The 26,672-nt window shown below is 37.4% G+C and overlaps 1 protein-coding gene across 4 annotated transcripts in view; it reads right to left on the reverse strand.

Moving 5' to 3' along the window:
• Positions 1–2,731: 2,731 nt before the first annotated feature.
• GRK4 (G protein-coupled receptor kinase 4) overlaps positions 2,732–26,672 on the reverse strand; it is a 79,145-nt gene continuing 55,204 nt past the window's right edge. For all 4 annotated transcript variants that reach the window (XM_039539906.1, XM_039539905.1, XM_039539903.1 and 1 more), the window contains exons 10-16: positions 18,510–18,547; positions 16,312–16,401; positions 14,775–14,983; positions 13,639–13,776; positions 12,743–12,880; positions 11,176–11,307; positions 2,732–9,441 (exon numbers count right to left, since the gene is read on the reverse strand). In XM_039539906.1, the coding sequence (XP_039395840.1) occupies positions 9,388–9,441; positions 11,176–11,307; positions 12,743–12,880; positions 13,639–13,776; positions 14,775–14,983; positions 16,312–16,401; positions 18,510–18,547 (799 nt within the window). In that variant the 3' untranslated portion in view covers positions 2,732–9,387. The remainder of the gene's footprint in view (positions 9,442–11,175; positions 11,308–12,742; positions 12,881–13,638; positions 13,777–14,774; positions 14,984–16,311; positions 16,402–18,509; positions 18,548–26,672) is intronic.

Consider the following 26,672-nt stretch of genomic DNA (forward strand, 5'->3'; position numbering starts at 1 on the left):
CTGGACCCTGGAGAAGATGCACACGTAAGGTGAGGTGGTGGCCTTGGGAGAAATAGGGGGTAGGTGGGAGGGGGAAGTGGGGTGAGAAAAGGTGGTGAGGGGAATTTGGGACATGCAGGGCTGTGGCAGCCAGAGAAAGAGGTGACTTTCCGCAGTTCCAGGGCTGCTGCTGGGGAGAGACCCACCCCTCCTTCCCAGCCCCAGCTCGGGGGCTGCAGTGGCAGGGGACAGAGGGCAATCATCGAATTAGAAAGGTAAGACTACTGATATTAAAAAATGGAGCTGTGTGCTTTTATTTGTAGAACAAAAAATGTTAATTATGAAGGTTTTTTTATATAGCACTTTTATCCAAAGCACTTTACAATAGTTAGCCAACAGTACAAACAACATTTGGAAAGATCATTAAGTGGTCTGCCAAGACCCTCAGCAATTTTCAAGTGGTCCGCGAAAAAAAACGTTTCAGAATCACTGCTATAAACTGTACTCAAGTCACCCTTTAACAGAGGTGAAAGTGGGCCAGTACGGGCCAGTATGGTGTACCGGTAAGAAGTGGCTGCCAGCACCAGCCCGTACACAGCCCATGTTAAAGCGCTTTAACGTCACTGCCCCTCCCCCCCCGGCCACCGATGGGGGGGGAGGACAAAAGGGGCAGCTGCCCTGGGGCCTGGCGATTTAAAAGGGCCCAGAGCTCCCAGCTGCTGCTTCCACGGCAGCAGCTGGAGCCCTGGGTGGCACAGGCCAGGCAGCGTGGAAGGGCTGGCTGTGGGAGACCAACACCCAGCCCTGCCCCTTCTGCCTGAGGCCCCGCCCCTTCTGGGGGCCCAGAGCCAGGCCCCTGTACCGGTAAGTATTTTATCTTACTTTCACCCATCCTTTAACCTTGTCTTTGTTAAGCTAAATAGATTGAGCTCTTTGAGGCTATTATAAGGCATGTTTTCTAATCCTTTAATCATTCCTGCGGCTCTTCTCTGAAGTTTGTGACAATCTTGAATGAAGAAACCTTACTTTTTTCAATTAAGTGTTCACCAACTTATTGCTCTGACAGGCTTGGCTTTAATTGTTTACTGTATTTCACTAAAACAGAAAATATTTTGTGATGGTTGAAACACTGTGTAATTTATTGTACGGCTATGACATTAACAAAATACTAGTTTCATTGTAAAGTTGTATGTAATCCTTAAAACTTAATTGAGTTTATTTAAGAATTAAAGAAAAAAGGTTCCAAATCATGCCAAAATCTTCACCTTTTCCTTCAAAGAAAAAGGTGTCTTTCCTAGTATTCCTTTAACATAATCCCAGCATGTATAGAGAAAGTCATTTCCAGAACATATGGACCATTGTGAATTTTGTACCTAGAAAGTGATGAAAACATGAGTTTGGCTGGAATATAATACATGCTATGTAATGATTACGTATACCACTCAATATATACAAAGTGTAAATTAAAATAGCATGATTTCCTATAATTAATTTAAATCAGATTTGTAAAACTAAATGTGAAATTTAGGTTAAAATGTATAATGTACTAAATTATAAATGCAGGGGCAGGGGGGAAATGTTCTATTGGTAGAGAAACACATCTGAAATATACAAGACTGCTATAGACAAAAATAAAAAAAAATAATGAAAAGTAACACTTAAGTAGGTATGTAACTTCACTCACATGAATATTCCCATTGACTTCAATGGAACTATCCATGTGCTTAAAGTTAAGCATATAAAGAAGTGTTTGCAGCATCAGGTGGTAAAGTTGTATTTTCATGGGGGAAAAAGCTTCTCAAAGAGTATGTCTACACCACAAATTAAGGTATGATTGTAGCACAGGAAGTCATGTTAGCTTTGATCTAGCTAGCATAGTGAAGATGTGATGGCACAGATTTTTCTGAACAGGCTAGCAACCCAAGTTCATACACAGGGTCACTGGCCAGCTTTTACTGGGGTGGCTAGCCGACACTGAAGTATGTGCCACCATGTTTTCAATACTATTGTTATCCCCACTAGCTAGATTAAAGGTACAAGTATGCCTACTTGCATTATAATCACACCTTAATTTGCAGTTTAGCCACACCCACCGTGACATAAAAAATTTGTCACTTCAGACCAACACTGCATAATTTTTAACAAAAAAGTTATTTACACTTTCAATCTATTAACAAAATTATTAACATGCTTATACATTGGCCAAATTTTTCAAAATTAGGCTTCTATGCCCATATTTCCAAGAGCACATAAATAATTTGGGAGCAAGATGTATCCCACTGACTTCAAACTATAAACCCTGCTGGAGCAGCAAAGCAAGTTTGAAGAATTTTGGCTTTCTTGACTTGGGGAAGTTCAATATATTGGGTGATATTGGTTGTAAATATAGCAACGGCTATTTGCTTATCCGTTTTGTGTTTGAGTATGTAGTATTATCACAGTAAGGCTTTTTTTTTTCTTTTTTTTTAGTATAAATGAGCATTTTAAGTGTGAAATTTCCTCAGTAAAAAAAAAAAGTCTATGTAAAATCTGAAATTCTACTAACAATTGGAAACCAAACAAGTACACAACACTCACTTTCTTCCCAATTTGATATCTTAAATTGCTAAAGAACTACCAATATGTAAATAAAAATCTAATTATATTAATATTGATTTAAATAAAAATTGATTTAAAATTATTATTTTATCCACCCTGCTTCCCATGGAAGACTCATTACATAGACCGAAAGACGAGACTGCAGAACATATGATCTATTTGTGGCAGTGTTTTGCTTTTATTTCAGTAATAAAAAATGCTTGATAGAACATAAAGCTGCTGATACAAGAACACTTTAGTGGTTGGAAGACACTTTTATAACTTATGTTGCTCACATTTAGCAATGAAAATGGTTATACTTTGAACAATAATTCTGATATATTGACATCATTATACAAAGAAGAAAGGCGAGCTACCTACACGTGCTCAAAAATTAGTAAATTTCTCCATGTGGACAATACAATAAATATGGACATTGTGCAGACATTCATAAGAGATAACATTACCATCAGAAAGCATCCAGATCATTCAAGTCAGATAGAACTAGAATTCAGTTTAATGCTGCTTCTATTAATGTATTAGAAGAAGCTGTTGTGCTGATAGGTCAACTGTGTAACGAAAGAAAGTTACTCGAGTTTTTCTGGAAACAAATGAATACAGCTCTTCAAACAGTTGCTCACTTAATATTAAGTTCATGTTACAGAACTAAAACAAAGATCTAATGTCTCTGTTGACATGTTTCTAGAATCGTGTGAACAGTACTTTTTGATTTCATTATTGACACAATGAGAAATTTCTCTACACTGTGCAAAGTTGGATTCAGCATTTATAATACAGTCACAACAAATACCACATTGGAACCAATTGGCAAAGTTTAATTAGTTTCATCCTTTAAGAATCACCATCAGTATGTATTATTTTCTGGAAAGTCTATGCCTGGTTTCTCAAAGTAGTCAAATTTTCCACTGAACTAAAGCAATTCTCTTTCATATATGGGAATAGGGCTGCATAACTAAAGCTTATAACTAACTTGAGGAAAATACGCAGCATTCACCAATAGATACTACATTATGTTACCTGAGATACCACAATTTTTTCATATACTGTGGTGCAGTAATTTTAAGTGCTGACTTTTTAAATGGAGACTTTTATATAGGTATTGTGAACACAGACATATAGTGCTATATCATCAACTAACAACAAAGAAGCAGAAGAACTCTTTATAGAAACAAAAACAGCCTGAGACATAAAGACTCTATTTTGTTGGTCACAGGATAGGATAATGAAAACTTTTGAGTTACTAGCATATTATTTCACTGCTTTGAAAATACAAGCTAAATATGTATATTTATGTATGGACATTAAGAAATTAAGGACATACAGGGACAAACACTAGAGAACACAAAACAAAGACAAAGGCAGGGGCGGCTCTAGATATTTCGCCGCCCCAAGCACGGCGGCATGCCGCAGGGGGCGCTCTTCCAGTCGCTGGTCCCGCAGCTCCGGTGGACCTCCCGCAGTCCACCGGAGCCCTGCCTGCCACCCTCCCAGCGACCGGCAGAGTGCCCCCCGCGGCATGCTGCCCCAAGCACGTGCTTGGCGTGCTGGGGCCTGGAGCCGCCCCTGGACAAAGGGAACTGATTATGTTCTCACACTAGTGTAACTCTGCTGAAATCAATTACACAATATAAGAGCACAATCAGGCCCAATATTTTAGATCCATAGCTTGCCATTATTATAGCCTTGTGAGTAACACAGGGGTTTTGAATCTGATCTCATGTATACCAGCTTTACATGGAAGTAACTCACTCATTGACTACAATGGAATTACTCCTAATCTACAACAGTGTAAGATTGGAATTTGCTTTGGCTTTTGTACAACTTCACGGTAAAAGCTAAAGGGACATGTTCATATACACAAACAGAACTCTTCAGTCCTTCCCTCCTTTATTTGTCACGAAGTTCTACATACTGCATGAGCTATGAATCAAGGCAAAGTTCACAGCAAAAAATTGTAATTTACCACACCATGAATATTCTGCCTTCAGTGCTTTTCAAAATTTACCTCCAAGAAGTGTTAAAACAAGCGATTCAATGAGAACATTAATCAATATTACTACCTCATGATAACAGAGGAAGGTGATAATATCAATGTACCATATGTAAATGGGTTACATTTATACTTATGGTTTGTGGCTTTCTAATTCATGAATGGAATCACATTAGGCAATGTCTGTTCACTAGTATTTGGTCATGTTTTATGTCTTAGTTACTTTTACTATCATAGATGTTTGCAATGGTGACAGTTTAGTTTACTGATTCCTTATATAAAGTGCTGAGGCTAGTGCTCTGCCATGGTGAATGACACAAAAGTCAGACTGCTCACTGAATAAGAGGCAAAAAGACAAATTCACGTATTTTGTCATAAAATATCAATTTAAACTCACTGAAACGTGACTTAGGCCCTAATCTTGGCAACACTTATGCATACGTTTAACTTTACTACTTTGAGCAGTCCCAATGGGGAAACTCGGAGTAATGAAGCTTAGCATAAGTGTTTATAGAAACAGGACATAAAAGGAAAACTAGAACCATTTTCCCTTGCTTGCCCACTACAGCCCCAACCCTGCTCCGACTGACGTCATCAATAAAACTTCTTCTGACTTAAATAGCACAAGATCAGTCCCTCAGTGGACAGAAAGTAGCATGGGAAGATGGGCAGGCAAGAGACTCTAAATGCTGCCTTTATGGCACAATTTGCTTGTCTCCGCAAAGGCAGCAAAGACAGCAGCACTGTACAGATCCCTCTATAGTACTGGATTTCCATCTGTCTCTATCTCCCTTTGCAGATTAAGTTTTAAATTTGATGACTCAAAGTTCTTAGTAAAATTGATTCAACTGTTCGTTGTTACATCCACCTATCCACAACCCAAAGTCTCAGAAATCATGGATATAATGTTAAAAATCTATGACTCCCTCATGGCAAAAAATGCAGCCTTCACTATAGGCGAAATTCATTAGTACGATCGTGCCATTGTATGCCACTCTGGTGATGCAAAGCAGCTGCAAACCCAATTTAAGTGGTCAGTTACACCATATTTTCAGCTGCTTTGTATTGCTTGAATGGCATAAAGTAGCCAGAATGCACTAGTGAATTTGGCCCTATAAATACATATTTTAAAATGTACTTTGCAAACAATAAGAGTGCAATAACGCACAAGTTAAACAAATTTAATGAATGTTCAAATAAATTTAATTTACTGCTTTGGCAAGTGAAAGAGATGTTCATTTGGAAAGCTATGAAAATTTGACAATTTCTCTGACAAGACACAGCAGGCTTTGGGGTAAGGAAAAAAAGATGCTACTTCTCACTTCAGATAAAATGAGATATAGCATCTTCCATCCACAATTCTCACAAGCATTACAATGTTAGACCTCAACATTCCTTTACAGTAGATAGCATGCACATTTTAGAGATGTTCATACACATTAGTGATTTGCTAAAGGTCAGATGCTGACATAGCTAGGAATAAAACCCAGGAATCTTTACAGCTAGACCCTTGGTCAATACATTAGACTTTAGATAAAACTCCCATTTATAAAAACAATATGCTGTTGCTTGTAAAGAATGCCCCTTTACCAGTGGCCTAAAATTTCGACAGGTGGCAAAGGTTTAAACAATTGAGATTAAAAACTAAATTTTCCTTGTTTGCCCATATCTGAACAATATTTCCTTTTTTGAGCAAATTTACAGTACGTATGTGTTGGTCCATATGAAGAATTAAGAATGAGCACATCAATGGGTGGGAGTGCAGTAGGAAGTAGCAGTAACTTTTATCTGATTGAGATGTTAAAAACTAGAACAGGACAGGACAGTCAATTTTTTTTTGCAAGGTTACTTGTAAACATAGCCTCTCTCTGAGGGAGGCCCAAGACTGGACAGGGCATCCTCCCAGCCAACTGGGGTCATGAATTGTCAGTCCGAGTAAGGAACTGCAATCTTTTTTTTCTTAATTGGTGGAACTGAGAGAACAGAAATATGGTTTAGGTTACAATTGCCCTAATTTTGTAACTTTGTTCATACAGATACTTTTTTAGTTACACCACAAGGTCCAAATTCTGCAGGGTGCATGAGCACAGGTCCCACTGAAGTCAATAGAAGCCTTGCATGCATCTTGCATTGTTTTCCATACTTAGGTGAGTAATGACTAAGAACTCCGATTATTGAGAAGGGTTGATATCACTTGCTATTTATTGTGAATTATTTATAAGAAGTCACTGTTGTACTTTCTGCAAATCTTTCAGTTCTCTAACATTTTTAGCACTCATTTCCTTAGCTGCTGTCCTGTGTTATGGAAATAGAACTTTCTGTTTAGATTAGATAGAATAAGGGTGTTATAATAGTTGATTTCCTAATTAAGGTATTGTCTATATAAAAAAAGAGAATATCCTTGACATGCATGGCAAATATAAATATACTAATTTCTTTAATCTGTTTAAAGCTGATACCTGTGGTCTCATCATTTAAAACCACTCAGGCTGGGGCCATGGTATTCTTGCCCAAATTGCTCTAAGCTGCTATTAAGTCCATATGTCACTCCATATGTCCACTGTTGTTACTGTTACCTTTGTATCACTATACTAAACACCAGATGTTGTAACATAAAATTTATATTAATCAAATTAGAGAAGCAATATCACTGTTCTCTATCTGGTAAATGTCCCAAATTCTCCAGTGGTTATGCCCTTACTCCTATACCTCTAGCCTCTCTGTCTCCCTCTGCTTTTTCTATCCAACCTCCCATCCCCTGGCTCCTGTCCCCCCTCCTCCTCTGCTTTGCCAAGCCTCTGGTTCCTGCAACCCCCTAGCATTCTTTCTTGCCCCCATTTCCCACTTCTGTGCATTCCAATGCAGCCATTTCCTCCTTCTCCATACTACCTGGGTGCCAGCAATTGGAATATTGAGAGCACAGGAGAGTCTCCCCGATCTCAGTTCACATGCCCATGGGTTACAACTACCTCCCACAGCCAGGAGCAGCATTTGCAGGAAAAGTCCTGTTCTGAGCCTTGGGTTGAAGCATGCTCAGTTGCTCTGTGCAAATGGCATAAATGCAGTGCAATTGTCACACAGGAGCTGTGAGGGGAATGGAGCATGCTCAATACAGTGGAATCTTCAGAAAAATTTAGCTGTCAAGCAAGTCTCTGCGCATGCACAAACTTCAAAGGCTTATCACTTGGTCAAATTTGGAGAGGTTTTTCTGGGGATGGCAAAGGCACACCCCTGACTCTGGGGTAAACTCCCCTGCCCAAATTTCAAGTTCCTGATCCAACGTGTGGAAGCACTACAGCCTCTTAATTAAATAGTTGTAAGAATATTATTAACATTGGCAAAATGTGTTGTTTGGACTTTAATATAATCTTAGAAACAATTTTAGTAGGTAGGTAGAAAGAGTCAGGCAGACATCTGGATGGATAGCTTCAGCCAAGAAGGTTAAAATTTGGCAAAGTTATAAGGAATAAAAAACTGGGTCTTATAATGGGAAGTCTTGAGCAATCATTTCTACAGGCAGCAGTACCAGTTCCACCTTTAAGAAAGAATATCAGTGAGGCTTGGGGTTTAGGGAATTATTCTTTTTTTGATGTGTTTAAGAGTTCCTACAGAAAGATTCTTAATTATTAGTTTTATTTTTACTCAGTAGTCATGATCACAGTCAATACTGTAACCAAAATGTAAGAATCTACAATAGCAGTAAGCAAGGAGTTATTGTGTGGTAGATCAGATCATACCATTTTTCAAGATTCCAACTTACCAATCCTTGCTATAAATGAAAGCCTATATAGCATGGAGTTGGCTAACAATCTCAGGGGAAAAAGTTCTGTCCACAGTGCCTAAGGAAATCCTGTTAGCAATAACCATGAAACATTCAAAACATAGTCAAGTTGTATAGCTGGCAAGGTTCTGATTCCAGTGTAGACAAAGGCCTTACTCAAATAAGCTATAGCTAGAGTGGGGAAGCGGAAAGCTATGGACTAAAAGCATAAATTACTACTTCTAAAAAATCTGGAATTCCTGTTGTGTTCACTCCTGACAAAGATATGAATAGAAAGGCAATTATTCTAAAAACATACAGAGAAACCATTTATCTTTCTGATAAATGGGGGAGAATATATATACTTAGTCAGAAATCTATTACTGTCTCCTGATATCAACATTTGGAGAAATTAAGTTTGTTTCAAAAATAAGGCATTACATATTACACACAATATACAAACCAAGAACAACTAGTCTTTAAATCCAAACTTGTAAAAAGTATTTTACAGAAACTGGTCACAGTGCACTGAACTCATTCCTTCTTTTCCTAGCAGTTTCATTTTAAATGACTTGGGAACTACATTAGAGTGCAATCTGACAGCAAACAGAAATGAAGTGCTATTAACACCAGAAATATTAATACTAATCAGTATAACAGTTAGTCTACTGTTGAGAACAAACCTAAATAATATTCTGAGGAATAAGAAACATAGTGCCTTTCAGTGGAGTTGCCAGGAACAACAACAACCACCCCCAAAGCCAAGTAACATCCATATCACAGATAGCGTAAGTTTCTGTACTTTAAAACCCTTAAGTATTTCCAGCTTCATACTAAAATACATAATATATCACACATACATGCTTACACTTAAGTGGCACTCATGGCTTTTGTACAATAAAGATTTAGTGAAAATATACATCTTAACACTTAAAACTAAGTACAAATATACAATATCTGTAAGCCCATACATAATTTTTTACATTTATAATACACTTTACATAGATAAAAACATTCAGAGTTCACTCATCCTTTTATTTTTTGGCTACAATTCTCTGATTTAGAGTCTAGAGAACTCCTCTTCATCATCAATATAACCAGATTTAAAACAGACCTGAGAAAGAGACAAGACAAAATGGCTGCATTTAGTTAAATAAGTAGCACAGCTGGTGTTTTGTGGCTTGTGTTTTTTTTTTAAATAAAGTCCATACATATTCTTTTATAGAGTTCATATAATATTTCTACTAAATAAGTAGTTTTGTGGATATCAAAAGGAAGCAGCAGCAGCCGCCTCAAACCATTGTCACTTCATCTAACCTTATTTTAATTCTTTCCTTGTGAAGTCAGTAACAGAAGACAAGATTTATAGACAGTATTTCATAGCCAATTGAAGGACCTCAACCCATAAAATATTTGCAAACATTCTTCATCAATACAAAGCCCAGTTTTTGAGGACACCTTAGGCAGAAGAAAAATTATAATCAGCAATACAAGTGCAAAGCAAAACTGTGGTCAAAAGACCAACATTTTGACTGCAGCCATGCTAGCCTAGGAACTATTGGTACATTTGCAAATTATTTTTCATTCTCCAGCTGGGATAGCACAGTGCCTGCAAAAGCTGAAAACAGTATTTTGTTATGTAGCCTCCTGTACATCAGCCAGAGATAACTGTACTGGATCAATCAGTAACAAAACGTCATATTACTGTATAAATTAACCTACATATTTTGGTTCTATGTTTCAAGGCCTTAGTGAATTTCCTGATACTCGGACAGTGTAGGGATTAAAATATTTCTTCTTTTATATTTCTCAAACGAATAATTGAATGACCACATTAAATATAAACAGTTTCAAATCAAAATAATGCAGATGTCTAGTTTTCCCTCAGTGTAGATCTCGAGCTCTCAATAACTTAAATGGGAATCATTCATAGGCATCCAAAGAAGACTAGATTCCTGAATAATGTATAGGCTGGTAACACATAATTCCGATGTTAACAACAAACTGGAAATTTTCTTATAGGTATAGATCAAATATATTTTCTAAAAATGTTACTCTGTTGTTTTTCCTTGTTTAAAAAGAGTCTTTTTTATTGTAATCAAAAGGTCAGTTCACACCAACATTCAAATGCCCAATCGATGACAAAAATGTTTAATGTGCTATTATAATGCACAGCTATAATGTGGATGCTTCATGATTTGTTCCTAGCAATTTAAAATAACTAAATCTCTGTTGAAAGCCAACATTATTTCTATGGTTCTTTACTGGGATGAACTCATCCTTCCCAAAATAATTTCACTCTGAATTTGTATGTGCAGAGCAAACAAAATGTATATGCTGGTCTGCATGTGGAACACACTAGTAAACAGCCTATTTTGGTCAAATATATATGCAAGTAGATTATATTAAAACAACCTATATTTCTCGTGTCTTTTATGGTAAATATTTTGGGGTGCGATTCCAAAAGATTGCTCAATTTTAAGATATTTATTAAACATTAGGTCTTAGAAGTGGAGTCAACTTGCTCATTAGGGAACTCATGTATATCTACACCATTTCCCAAACAACAATAACTTATCTCAAAATATACACCCCCCCCTAAAATATCCTGATGTTTGTCTCCTATCATTTCTTCTTCAGGGTCACTGTCCATTCAGTGATCAATCAGACATCTACATTTAGTCCAATCTACAGTTTTGATGATTTCTTTCCATTATAAGCCTTTTTTATAAATAGTGAGAGACTGTCATTTGATAAACATTTTAAATTAATTTAAAAAGCAAAGGCAAAAAGGTATTATATATTTGTATCGTATAAGAAAAAACAAAAAGCCATAGGCAGTACTTACCCCTCTCATGAGGAGTCTGTGAAAGAAGCCTCTCTTTGGTCTAGGAGTATCTTTACTCATATCTAGGTCTGGTGACAAAGTGACATCAGTTTCATACATATTGAGCTCTTGAAAGCATTCTGTTTCAATCATCTACATGGAAAGAGAAGAAGAGATACAAATGAAAAACTCAGTCATATAAAGACCCCCAGACATTATTCCAGTTCATGCAAGAGGCATAACTGGATTCTTTGCTGAACCAGGGCCACATAGAAGATACAAAATAGCTTTAACCACCTTTGGGCAACCTAAAAGGTATTTTATTTTATAATTAGCTACTCTCAGTCCCGGAAAGAGAACACAGCTGACAAGGATCAGCAGGACACAGCTGCTTCTCTAGCCACACCCTCTCTATTGCACACGCTGGTCCACTAGATTTATGGCTGCTTTGTGACAGCGATCAGGCAAAAAAGCAGACACAGCATAGCCATAAATCTGGGCCCTTATGTGAAGAAACTATGACCAGCTTTCTATAATTCTTGCTTGAACCATAACATAAAAGCACTCATATAAGCATGCCCCACATCCCCGTGCCCCAACACACACACACACACACACTTTGCGGCTGAATTTCCATTGCCCAAACTGCAACATGCACAACTTCTTGAACTGGATTTAATCCATGCCAGATACATAAACATAGATATCTCTTTCTCCCATCTTCTGTTTCAGGGCAGCCTAACCTGGAGTAGGTGAAGCTGGATATGCAATCTCATTAATTACAATCACCAGCCACATTGGTAGGGGGAATTAACTCTATACATAGTCCTAAATGAATTCATTCATTAGTCAGTTTGGAATACTTATTTAGGAAGCAATATCTAGTAATGTTTGACTAAAGTAATAACAGCTTGTTCTGAAAACCTAGAGCAAGGAGAGTCCACAGAGTTCTGCACTGTGGCTCCTGGCTGCTCTCAGCATGAATACACAAGTATGATGTATTTGAGACCCCTGTAATAACAGCTAACGTTGAGTAAATTTATTTTTTTGTACTTTGAATGGCACTCCTTCAGGTCCCACTGCTTTGAATGATAATACACTGCTACCTTGATATAGCGTCACCCGATATAACACAAATTTGGATATAACGTGGGGGAGCGGAGCTGCGCACTCCGGTGGATCAAAGCAAGTTCAATATAATGCAGTTTCACCTATAACGCGGTAAGATTTTTGGCTCCCAAGGACAGCATTATATCGAGGTAGAGGTGTATTAGAAATCTTTCAGAAACAGGATAAAAACCAAGAAGTGTGTGCACTGTAGCGGATGCTATTGTTTTCTGGGCAGCATTCACTAAAGCATAGAGTGGTGCGGCTTCCATCTGTTCAATTTTATGCAAGTTAAGTATGGTCCTTGGGCTCCTATCAAATCGTCAATGGGGCTGTTAGTTGGGAACATTCTGGAGCAAATGCCTGAAGTAAAAAGGAAGTTTCATCATAAAGCCTGGTTAAGGAAGTTAAACAGTTTTGTATCTTTTAATGTTCATTATTGTTACACTAACATAAACAGGACTTGTTCAAAGTACAGTACCTCATTTTGCCAAGGGATTGAGACGCAACCTGTAACAAATTTGGAATAGAAGTCATCATCTGTAGTATCCAGGTTCACTCCTTTTACTGTGGAGAATTGCTCTATATCCAAGACATCCTTACAATACACCGCACGTGGCTGCAATATGAAACAACGATTGCTTCTTTGAGAGAATTTTTAATTTTCAGAGAAAATTGGGCAATTAAAAAAAATACATCTTAGGTTCACATTGTTGCCTATTCACTATTTATTTACCTGAACAGCAAAAGGATACTACTACACTCTCTAAACTAGTACTGCTTAACAAGTGGTATGAGACCTGTAGGGAGTCATGAAATGCATGCAACCCAGAGCAGCAAAATAATGGTCACTAGGACCCAGAGGAAGCCCTGACAGAGAAAGGAAGTACTATAGCAGCCTGCTTCCTCTTACCTCCTGAGGCTGTGGCAGTTGACTCCTGCTCTGCCTCCTAACTCCCCAGGAACTTTCTCAGTTCCCAACTTTCATTTGTCATGGCAGGGGAAGTAGTGATTTAAAGAGCTGGGGAACCAACTTCACAGCCCCTGGGAGATGTACTTGGACATGGGTCTCAAAACCCTTTACAAAAGGAAGTACCATATAAACAGCTAAATATCATCATTAGACAACACTGAATTACATTTGCATTGTGTTGCCCATTTAAATAGTTTTGTCAGGACTATCTGGAGATAGGGCTCTGTCTTTGCACAAAATTCAGGTCAATCATCTACAAATAATGCCACCTCCCTATTCAACCCCTTTTGCAGATAATAACTAGCTTCTGCACCCTTCCTATTTTCCAGTGCAAATTGATTTAATTAGCATAGAAGTATATAGTGTTTATTTAAGTACTAGACACATCTGTCTCGTCTACTTACATCTGGTAAAAATGGAGGTTCTAACATGTTTGCTTCCAGTCTCTTGAAGTTAATATTCTTGAAAATGGGATGCTGCTTTACAGCAGCAGCCCCATCTCCAGTGCACCCCAATCTTTCCTTTGGATCTTTGGCAAGTAACTGCACAGAAATAGTAAATATATCACTGAATTAGTCTTTTATACATGCCCTTTTAAAAATTATCTTTACAGTATTTTTCAATAGAAAAATATATATAGGGGTTTTTTTTTGGCTCCTTTGCTTACTGAGATCTGCAACTGAATGCTGTACCAAAATGTTAACTTTTAAAGAACTGGAAATCTGAAATATGTGGCTTAAGAGCATTAAAGTATTTTCATTAGACCAGTTTAAATTACAAACATTCTGCTTTTTAATTATTGTAGGTTCTACCCATAGTTTAATGAGCTGCTAAGTTATCTCTATGTTTATATACTTGGTGATCATATATGCTTTGCCACATATCTTGCTTTCCTCAAATGCAGATCTAAAATTGTTTTAGTATCTTAGTAACTCTAGACAAGATATTTTTGTAAATCAACCATAAGAAACATATATATTATAAATATTTTTCTAAAAAAACTCTTCAACTGTGTAAATGCATGTTATCTACCAAATTTAACTGGATTTTACTTCAGTCAATAAAGGTAAAAAAAAAAAATCAAGCTATCCTATTACATGGTCTTTTTCTTTACACAAAAGAGAACTAATATGCTGCTTTTCTACCACATCTTTCCCATATTAAATCCCAGTTTTTTTCTGTTGAGATGGCTTAACTATGCCCTTGGTTATGCTACGTTCAAACTGTGGTTTAGCTTGAGGATATGGACTACGACATCTATAAAGTACACCATTTTGTAAGATACAATGCAACAAACATGATGAAGAGAAGTCCTCAGTTCCTAAGTCTGACAACAACAGCATGGAACTGTTTATGGACTTCTATCATATCAATAGTTGAATCACAAAAAGAGATGAAAACAACCTATGCAGGTCACCTAAGCCATGTCACCTGAATTATGAAAAATTTCCAACAAAATAAAGACACTAAAATTTAAAATTTCAGCTCTTTAAAGAGTGTTAGAAATTTAATTTCCAAACCTCTACGTCTCTTCACCCACCATCCTGCAAATGGATTTTGCCTCTTCTGAGAATTTGTCCGAGTACACTTCCTGGTCTTCCTTCACTCTTCGGTCTATCTCATTCAGTTTGACCTTTTCCTTACGCTTCCTGAATGGTGATTGTCCCTGAATCATTTCATAAATTAGGCAGCCAAGACCCCACCAGTCAGGGCTGAATGTATAGCTTTCATTGTTGAGGATTTCTGGAGCTACCAAAAATAAAAAAATAGAAAGATTCATGTGTTTTAATTTTTTTCCATTATTTGATCAGTAAAACAAATCCACTAAGCTAACACTGCACTCTCCTAAAAACAGACTGTACAGCAATAGTGGATGTCAAGAGTTACAGAAAGTCCTCATTCCCATATTAAGGACTCTTTTGCTCAGCTAACTGTAGGTCCTTAATTGATTCTTTTCTATATCAATATGATCCTTAAGCCATTTTTAAAATGAAGGTAAAATTTTCACAAGCTAAGCACCTAAGTGACTTAGGAGTCCAAGCCACATTTTCAAAAGTGACTTGTGCATTTAGGAGCTCAGAGTCAAACAATGTCAATGAGATTTAGGTGTTCTTGAAAATTTTACCCAGAGTAATTAACTTTCTGAGATGGCGACATCTAAAATTTAATTTTGTAATTTTATCAAACATGACCTTGTGAAGCTGGCAGACCAGGTACCAACTCATGCCAAGGTCTCTAGGCCTCATTGAATACTTAAAAATGCATCGCTGGAAACCACTCTTGCTTACTTGTGTGTTAGCATTATCAAAATAAATATTAGAGTTATAACAATGTGTTTAGACTTTATGGAATGCTTGTGGGATACTGCATGTATTAATCCTACTTATATCTATATCTCATGTTATAAGGTAATATTTAAACATTTTCTCTGTAACTATAAAAATGTTAGGAGACAAGCATTACCATGTGTGAAATATTAATTTACCCCAAGAGGTGTTATTTCCTGGCCAACTGAAAGGACTACTGACAGGGACGGCTCTAGCTTTTTTGCTGCCCCAAGCACAGCAGCCTTCAGCGGCATGCCTGCGGAGGTCCCCGGTCCCGCGGATTCGTCAGCTTGCCCGCGGGAGGTCTGCCAGTCCCACAGCTTCAGCATACCTGCCGCCGAATTGCTGCCGAATCCACAGACCTCCCGCAGGCAAGCCACAGAAGGCTGCCTGACTGCCGCCCTCGCAGGGACCAGCAGGGCGCCCCCGCGGCTTGCCGCCCCAGGCACACGCTTGGAGCACTGGTGCCTGGAGCTGCCGCTGATTACTGAGTCCAAATGGGCCACTGCAGAACAAAGACTTTGTCTATTGTTCTCCCCACCCACCATGAAGAGGTTATGTGCAGGAGCACTTATCCTATCAGCTTGGATTCGGAGTGGGGGGGAGGGGAAGAAATGGATAAAAATCCCTGACAAGGAGAAACTGGATTTTTTATGGTGTCTGGATTCTGTATTCTAGAGTCACCTATACTTAAGCAAGTGTAATAGACCTCACTAGTATGGTTTAGCTAGCTACAGGCATTTTACATACCCATATATCCAACTGTTCCAACCCGCCCTCGGACTGTTTCTCCTTCTGGGATCTGCACAGCTAATCCAAGATCTGAAATCCTGATGTGTCCTGTTTACATTGAAATTAATTACACAAATTGAACAAGGAATGAAGTATTAGCATTTTCAAATATATGGGATTTCTATAGTATCCGTCACCCTCCATCCCACCAAATCACTTATTAGGCCTAAGACATTGCCTACACCGACAGAAGGGCTTCTCCCATGGGCACAGGTAGTGTATCTCCCTGAGAGGCGGTATTTAGTTCAACCGAAGAATTCTTCAGTCTACCTAGCGCTGGTCTATAAAGGGGGTTAGGTTAGTATGGCTACATCTCTGAGGGGTATGGATTTTTCACACCCCTGACAGACTTAGTTATCCTGAAGCAAATTCCACACCCCTGAGAGACATAGCCATAAGCTCTTTAATCAATTTAATCAAAAAATACCTTTGTGTGGTCTTATCCTTCCATTTTACAAATTGGAAAAAATGAGGCACAGAACTGATATGCTCAAGTTCACACAAGAACTTTGTGGCTGAGCATGGTACAGAATACTTCCCCTGAAAACATGACTGTAGGCTGAATAGGCTTTATGAGTTTCCATTTCAACTCCTATGTTTATTCAGCAGCCACAGGAACAGCAATATAGTATCATATTTAAGTCTTTATTATACTGTAATAAGCTTCTTGACTTCTTAGTAGAACATTGGAGCTTGCTCCATTTAATTCTTTACATGAGAAAGATTATGCAAAATTATTAGTTTCCTCTCAAAGACACTGTAATAAGTAGAACAAAGTAGAAAGCAGAATATCCATCCCACAGGAAATTCTGATATTTCAACATTTGTTTCACATACTAAATCAAAATGTTTCAAAGAACAAGTTCCAAATAAATTTTTTTTGAAAGTGTAAAATTAAATTAAATTAAATATTTTCAAGTCAGTTCAACATTAAACTGCATCAGCCAATAGTTCTGCAATGCCTCAAGGAGTTGTAATTCAGATGTGTCGTGCCCTTATTCCTCTGCATAGGCCAGGCTCCCTAATCAGATTACGTCTACTATGATACACTACACTCATTTAAACTCCCATAAGGCACCATGTTGCTTGGTGAGAGGGGAGACCCCAGTGCATCAGTGGAGAGAGTCCACCCAGGGAGCCCATTCTATAGGGAAAAATGGGAGCAACACAAATTACCCAAACTACAACTTTCATGAGGTACTGTGTCACCACAGGCAGTTACAATTTAATGTTGAACTGATTCAAAATTAAATATTTTGATTCAGTTCAACAAACCAAAATATTTTGATTTGGGTTGGATCTATTCTCAACAAACTAATTGATTTTTATACTGTGGGGAAAAAAATCAAAATAATCAGGCAAAAATCTAAATTTTCCCATGCAAAAAAAAAAATCAGTTCGGTAGAAACTGTATTTTCCATTGGAAAAATCATTTAAATGGAAAATTTCCAACCAGCTTTAGTAATAAGATAAAAAAACAACACCACATTTTGATAGCTTTTAGGACAGGGGCAGTGTCTTCATACATGTTTGTACAGTGCCTCGAATAGTAGGGCAATCTCAGTGGGGTCTCTAAGCATAACTGTAGTATGAATATTACATAATTTTGCATAGAGCATTTAGAAGCAACTGATAAAAATGAAGAATATCAAATATAAATTAGCACACAAGTGGAAGATCCTAGACACAAACTAGACTTTTCACAAAAAATTCTTGTAAATGGGAAGACAGTGATAAAAATAGATTTTACATAAATGATGATGCCCCATTTTGTAATTGTCTCAGACTAAGTCTTTTACTCTTGGGGGAATTCTGTACTACTGTGCATGCCTGTATGAATTCTTGTTTGCAGAATTCAGGTAAAATTGTCTTCCAGTCAACCCCGTGAAGACCTCAAATAGCCACATTAGATCCAGTGCTAAAAGCTGTCTGAAAGAATCAAGGAATGAAATTGCAGTGTGTTCTATTACTTTTGGTAAAGCAAGAGCAGCCAATCTTTTTTCCACTCATATAACCACACTTGCATGCTAATATTTTATTAATTATGTTTCTAGTATTGTAGCAAAATTGCTAAATCACCTTAAATATCTTTGCACTTATTCAGAATACATGTATACATTTTTAGTGTACGTGCCAAAAAATTTATGTTTATTTACCACAGTCATCAAGGAGAATATTTTCAGGCTTCAAGTCTCTACAAAGCAAACAAAACAAAAGCCAGTTATCTAAAAGGGAAAATTATAGCCACTATCAAGTGTGGGTTTTGCAGAAACCACAAAATTGCTTTCCTTAGAAAAGCGTGACTTAAGTGTGAAGAGACTATAAGAATCTCAAGTTTGCAACTTTATCATTTATAATACATATTTAAACAACAACCTGATGAACTATAGATTAAGAAGTTTTACAGTAGAAATTGTCAAACTGATCTCCTTCTCTCCCTGCAGAAGACTGATGAATCCATAACAAAATTTCCCTGGAAAATGTTGACTTCGGGGGATGGGGGAAATCTAAACCCATACACAAAGATTTTAGGAATTTATGTAGTTCTCTTTTAAACCCTGTTATAGTTCTAGCCTTCACAACCTCCTCAGGCAAGGAGTTCCACAGGTTGACTGTGTGCTGTGTGAAGAAGAACTTCCTTTTATTTGTTTTAAACCTGCTGCCCATTAATTTCATTTGGTGGCCCCTAGTTCTCATATTATGGGAACAAGTAAATAACTTTTCCTTATTCACTTTCTCCACACTACCCATGATTTTATATATTTCTATCATATCCACCCTAGTCTCCTCTTTTCCAAGCTGAAAAGTCCTAGCCTCTTTAATCTCTCCTCATATGGGACCCGTTCCAAACTCCTAATCATTTTAGTTGCCCTTCTCTGAACCTTTTCTAGTGCCAGTATATCTTTCTTGAGATGAGGAGATCACATCTATACACAGTATTCAAGATCTGGGAGTACCATGGATTTATATAAGGGCAATAAGATATTCTCCATCTTATTCTCTATCCCTTTTTTAATGATTCCTAACATCCTGTTTGTTTTTTTGACTGCTACTGCACACTGAGTGGCTGTCTTCAGAGAACTATCCACGATGACTCCAAGATCTCTTTCCTGATTAGTTGTAGCTAAATTAGCCCCCATCATATTGTATGTATATTTGGGGTTATTTTTTCCAGTGTGCATTACTTTACACATTTATCTACATTACATTTCATTTGTCATTTTGTTGCCCAATCACTTAGTTTTGTGAGATCTTTTTGAAGTTCTTTACAGTCTGGTCTTAACTATCTTGAGTAGTTTAGTATCGTCTGCAAATTTTGCCACCTCACTGTTTACACCTTTCTCCAAATCATTTATGAATAAGTTGAATAGGATTGGTCCTAGAACTGACCCTTGGGGAACACCACTAGTTACCCCTCTCCATTCTGAAAATTGGTGTTTTCTACATTTTCAAATATACTATTTATGAGATCAACAAAATGGTGTAATCAGTGCAATATTTTTCTCCAAGCAAATGAAGATTCAAAACAAACACGTGGCAAAGGATTAAAACTATGTGATTTAAAACCATGGTTTTCAGCCTATGGTCCGTGGACACCTAGGGTTCCACAGACGATGTCTAAGGCATCCGTTAAAGGTAACGGTGAAAATAAAGTTTCAAATTCCAGAAAAGACATTCCATTTTTCTGATCAATCAAAAGTATGTGAATACCCCCTGTCAAAACCCAGAAGTGTTGTCCTTACCATAGAAGCCCACAGTTTAATGCCTTTTCTCACACTGTGTCAAATGCCATGCCTAGCACATGCAACATTTATAATTATATTTGGTTCAGTCAGTTTTAAGTCTAAGACTTCTGTGGTAGAGGCCCGTGCACCACGGGTTGAATTTCCAAAGGGGTCCTCAATTTGGAATTTTTTTAGAGGTCCGCAAATGAAAAAAGGGTTGAAAACCAGGGATTTAAGAGACTACAAAGATAATGGTAGTCAGAAGGTAGTGATTTGGAAGATAGTGATCTGTTTCACATAGAGGAAGTAAGAATATTTTAAAAGACTGCATAAATTTTAAGCTGAAAAATCAAATCTACTTTAAGAATTCAGACCTGTTTGGGTAAACTATGGCATGTAAATTCTAAACACAATACTCTCTCCCTAATTGGGACAACTCCCAGGGAACTGATTAAAACCTAACCATACTTAATAGCAATGACTGTTGCTTAATGGGGACAGTAATTAATATCTGGCCTGATTTTGATAGCCATTAGCTCAAGAACTACTGGAGTTACAATCCAGCAGTTAAATGGTGCCTAAGATGAGTTTCCAGGCCTGGTGGTTTGCAACATATTGGACTTTGGAACTGTCAATGGTCCCTTGGCCTGATGGTGCTTTTTCTTCTTATGCTGCTGTTATTTGAGGCAGCAGCTTTTTCTTTCTGCAGTGGCAACAGTCACCATCCTTGCTGGAAACTCAGACCCCAATCCTGCATTGTGATCCCTAAGTATGTAACACTGTACTTGAATGGACCACAATACAGGATCAGGGCCACGGTAGGCAACTTTAACATTGGGAATGGAGGCATCATGACTGGACTTTTTTCTGAAGCCAGGGAAACGTGAGAAGATTGAGAAAGGCATTGTTCTAAAACTGGATTTAAAAAAAATAAATATTAGAAATTAGACAAGGGCTGGTTCTGTGGCCATCATGTTCTACATGGAAGCACACATATAAAAACTCAAACCATCATAAGACTACACAGAAACCCAGCTGCACCTTAATGTTTGAGAAGTGTATTAAAATCCCTGGATGAAAGGTGATGTAAGTACAGAATATTGTTAATATTCATGCTTAATGAGGGCACATTTCAGTGATTTAGTGATATGCAAAATGCAAAGAACAGACAGAACTCGCATGAGACACATGATAAGGATATAAGCATCACTAAAAGCAGTTTTCATTCCCTCCTTTGCTGTAATACATGTACAGAGTGATCCCATGTCCTGGAAAACCAGGAATGTCCTTGTTTTCAGGGCCTGTGCATGTATGTTTTTCAAAACAGTGTTCTGTCCCAGTTTTTGTAACCCCTTAAAGACTCTGGCCAGCTGCAGGAGCTGCTAGCCAGCAAGGCTGGACACTAGGTTATCAAGTGCAGGGACCAGCTACCAACAGGCTGGTCACATACTGCCATGTTTCCTTCCTCTTCCATGAGCATGACAGACAGATACTCTTGAAAACCTAGACTCTGAGGTCTAGTGCAGCTTCCTGGTCTTGTTTACAAAAGCTCTCTCCCCGCTCCTTCCCAGGCACATAATCCTACTTCAAAGATGCTCATAACCCTACTATGCTACACCAGGAAAGGGACAGTAGGAGAGAAAGGGAGGAAAGTTGTAACCCTCTCTTCCATAAGATCCAGATAAAACAAAACATTTTGTTCAACCCAAAACATTTCAATTTTCACCATTTAACATATTTTGTTTTAAAATATAAAGTTATTTGGAAATTGAATACAATAAATTGAAGTGTTCATTTGGAAATTTTGAAATGAAAACAACTGGATTAAATCAACACAAATTTGCTGTGTTTCAGTGTTACTGAATCTGCCTTTTTTTTGCCAAAAACAAACATGACTTTCAGTAAAAAAAAATTCATTCTGTCATTGGTGATGAGCAAGGTGTCCTAATAAAGAAAATTATATTGGTTCAAGTTAATTCTGCTACTTTAGAGATTAAGAAACTAACAGAACACCACAATGTTTTCAGCTCCTCCTGAAGGAATTGCAATAGCAACTGAAGTTAAAATCATTCCCAGAGGCGTGTAGACATTGACTCTGGACAAACAACAATGAAATTTTGGCACTGCAAGTTGCTGTATGGGTCTGAGAGCAATTTTGGTTAAGCAAAATGTGTTAAGATCAGTTCAGTTTTCTTCCATTGCACACTATAGGCCCATCTACACCGAGGAACTCAATTTTAAGAGTGTTGAGCACTCTCTCTGAACTCCATTTAAAGTGAACAGAAGCTACAAGAGTTCACATGCTTTGGAAAGTCAGGCCTGAGATAATTATACTAGATAAACAGCAATAAAACCAGTCTGGACTATAACATAACATTACTATTATTCGTATTATTGGAGTGCCTAGGAGTCCCAGTCATGGATCAGGCCCCATTGTGCTAGGCACTGGAGGAACACAGAACAAAATGTCAATCCCTGTCCCAAAGAGATTACAGTTTTGATCCTGTTCCAGTTTTCAAGATCAGTTCTTGAAAAGTTTTTAAAGTGAAAAATGTTGCAGTTTTATTGTGTGTTAAGAATGGAGCTGAAGTTAATAGTTAATGGCCACCACAATGCTTTCCAAGTAGCTAAAGGTGGTGCATACTGTTTAATAAATCTATTGATGAACATTCCTCCTGTCCCAATCAAGTACAAGCCATCACTTGGAAATTCTTGTGATAGATTATTTCAATAAAGTGGACACAGTCCACTATGTAAAAAGAGGATAATTTTTTTTCAATTTAGGTATGTATTCCTAAACAAGGCAATGCTACTGATTTCAATTTGATTCATTTCAGGGATTACTCACTTGTAGAGAGTGGCAATACACAAGAAGATTCAAGCTCTCTCAAATGGTCAGCATAATGCTAGATGACAAATGAGTGAAGTAAAATATTTATGAATTAATGGTCCAGTTCTACAAGGTGTTGAGCATCCTGAAATACCAATTAAATCCATGGCAGTTGAGGGTACTCAATTTCTTTCAGGGTCAAGATCATGGTTTGTAAAGAGTTGTGGGATCTTTAAGGCAGAAAAAAGCATTAAGAAAGAAATAATTGTATGAAATTGGACTACTGATGTCTTTGTGTATAATAATCAATGTAAGCAGAAGATTTTAAGTTCAAATATGTAAGAAAGTTGTGTCACCATTCAAACTTTCCCTCTGAACTTGGCCTAAGGAAAATGAAAGCCTCTTTCAAAACATGTTGGAGTTACGTCAACATAATGATAATCCAACAGATCTACTCTCAGATATTATTCAAAAAGCTTTAAAAGCTAACAGGAATAGAGAACCTTCTGTGCTGGAAGAAAGTGTAGAGAGGTAGAGCATGTTAATTATTGCAGTTAGAGAAGAAAACAAATTTGTAAAAAACAAACTGGACTCAACTGAAAACCAAATCAAGTTGCATTAGGATGATTATGGATTTGTCCACCAAATCCTATGTGGAGGAAGTCAAATTATCTGTATAAATTTCTTTAAACTGACTGCCTTAAGTTTTAGGCTTCACCATTTCCACATAGATACATTCCTATTAAGAAATCAGAAAGCTCAAGAATTAACACAGGATTTTAATCATCACAAAATGCAAGTGACTTATGTTCTGAACATAACTGTGTAAACTGATTTTTTCTACATGATTTCTATAATCAGATATTACAATTACTATATTCCTGATTCTATAAAGAAAACCATTTGAAAACACTAATTAATTAACATTTTTTAGTGGCAGGTTCTTCCCTGACAGGTACAATATATCAAAACAAAAAACCTCTTTCTGCTTTAGATGAAACTGACCATTTTATATTGAAGAGGGAGAGAGAGATTTGACAGAGTCCACATAGCAGCCATAAAATCATCCAGATATTTTCTAGTTTTATTCCTCAGGGATCACTTGAATCTCAGACCTTATTTCCAAATGCCTACTCTGTTGGCCATTTACATATTAGGCAGGGACTGCTTTACAAAGGTCTTACATTGTGCTGCATAGATGGTATAAGTATTAGGGCTAAACATAAGTCTTTTTCCTGAATGTGTGCAAATTATCCAATATATGTATGTGTACTTATCTCTGCTCATTGGTCCTCTTATGTATGAAGAAATGCAGAAAGCAATAACAGAATAGTTTTGGTTTCTGACCGGGATGTAACTTTATCCTGGGTTATTTGCAGTGATATTCTGGAGGTACTGCACAAGAATGAAATCGTTGTTGAATTTCAGACAGCTTTGTGAGACTGATGTCTCTAAGAAGCACTTAGTTCATCAATTTGTATCTCATCATTTATTAAATTGCATAAGGAGAGGGCTCAGACTCAAGCAAGAACATACAAGATTCTAGAATTTTAACAGAAAATAAAAAACTGGAATCCAACAAGCAGGTAGGGCTTAATCTCTTTTAGGTTATTTTAATATTTAACAAACTAGGTTCAAACAAGTCTCCACAGCTTTTTATTTAGCCCTAATTTAAAGGATCCAGCCACAGGCCTTGTTGAGGTGGCAGCACTACAGAAATGCGTTTGGCAGTCTCAGCCTAGTTCGCTTCTTATGGTAATCTCAGAAATCACTACACAATTTGGCACAATTAACAGTGCCCGATCTATGACTCAAAGAGTGCTGCAGATTAGGATTAATATGTACCTGCAGATTTGGGTGGAAAGGACATCAGAACGGCCTTACTGGGTCAGGCCATTACTTCATCTAGTTTAGTATCCTCCTTTCTGACAGCTGCCAGTAATAAAAGCTTCAGAGGGAATGAACAGAATAGGGCAATTTATAGAGTGATCTCTGTCTTTCAGTCCCAGATTCTGGCAGTTAAAGATGTAGGAACATCCAGAGCAGGGGTTGCATCCCTGACCATCTTGGCTAAATGCCATTGATGGACCTTTCTTTTTCAACTCTGTTATACTTTTGGCCTTCGCAACTTGCCCAGCAATGAGTTCCATGGGTTGCCTGTGCATTGTGTGAAGTACTTCATTTTGTTTCTTTTAAATCTGCTGTCTATTAATTTTATTAGGTGACCCCGATTCTTGTGTTATGTTATTCACTTTCTCCACATCATTGATGATTTTATGTACCTCTACCATATCCCCCTTAGTCATCTCTTTTCTAAACTAAATATAAAATCATAGAATATCAGGGTTGAAAGGCACCTCAGGAGGTCATCTAGTCCAACCCCTGCTCAAAGCAGGGCCAATCCCCAACTAAATCATCAACAGTCCAAGTCTTTATCTCTCCTCATATGGAAGTTGATCCATACTCCTAATAATTTTTGTTGCCTTTCTCTGTACTTTTTCCATTTCTAATGTATCTTTGAGATGAGGTGACCAGAACTGTATGTAATATTCAAGGTATGGGCATACCATGGATTTATATAGTGGCATTATGATATTTTCAGTCTTATTATCTATCCCTTTCCTAATGGTTCCTAACATTCTGTTTGCTTTTTTGACTACTGCAGCACATAGAGCAGATGTTTTCAGAGAGCTATCCACAATGACTTCAAGATCCCTTTCTTGAGCAGTAACAATTTATACCCCATCGCTTTGTATATATAGTTGGGATTATGTTTTCCAATGTGCATTACTTTGCATTTATCAACATTGAATTTCATCTGCCATTTTGTTGCCCAGTCACCCAGTTTTGTGAGATCTTATTGTAACTCTTAGTTCACTCAAAGCTGACCAATCTTGAGTAATTTGGTATCATCTGCAAATTTGCCACCTCACTGTTTATCCCCTTTTCCAGAGCATTTATGAATATGTTGAACAGCCCTGGTCTCAGTACAGATCCTTGGGGCATCCTGCTATTTACCAATCTCCATTGTGAAAACTGACCATTTATTCCTTCATTTTACCAAACATTTGTTTTAACCCTAACTTTTAATCAGTTACTGATCCATGAGAGAAACTTTCCTTTTATCCATGATTGCTTATTTTGCTTAAGAGCCTTTGATGTGGGACCTTGTCAAAGGCCTTCTGAAAGTCCAATTACACTACATCAACTGGATCACCCTGACCACATGTTTATTGATACCCTGAAAGAATTCTAGTAAACTTGTGAGGCATGATTTCTCTTTACATGCCTCTTCCCCAAAATATCACATTAATATGTGTCTGATAATTATGTTCCTTACTATCATTTCAACCAATTTGTCTGGCAATGAGGTTAGGTTTACCAGCCTGTAATTGCCAGGATTGTGTCTCAACCCTTTTTAAAAAAATCAGTGTTACATTAGTTACCCTCCAGTCATCTGGTACAGAAAGCCAATTTAAGTAATAGGGTACGTACCACAGTCAGTAGTTCTTCGATTACATACATGAGTTCCTTCAGAACTCTTCGGAGAATACAATTTGGCCTGGTGACTTATTACCATTTAATGTAAAACTTGCTCAGCAACTAGTGAAAGCTACTGCAACTGTCATCCACTTCTATAAACGCTCATTTCACTCAAACCATTTAAAAAAGGAAAAGGGATCAAATGCTGTTTATGAATAATTGGCATATTGCTTCTTAATTAACTGAGAAACACACTAATACAGATATAGACAGTAGAAAAG

Source organism: Mauremys reevesii, linkage group 5 (assembly GCF_016161935.1).
Source record: "Mauremys reevesii isolate NIE-2019 linkage group 5, ASM1616193v1, whole genome shotgun sequence".
Taxonomy (NCBI): Eukaryota; Metazoa; Chordata; order Testudines; family Geoemydidae; genus Mauremys; species Mauremys reevesii.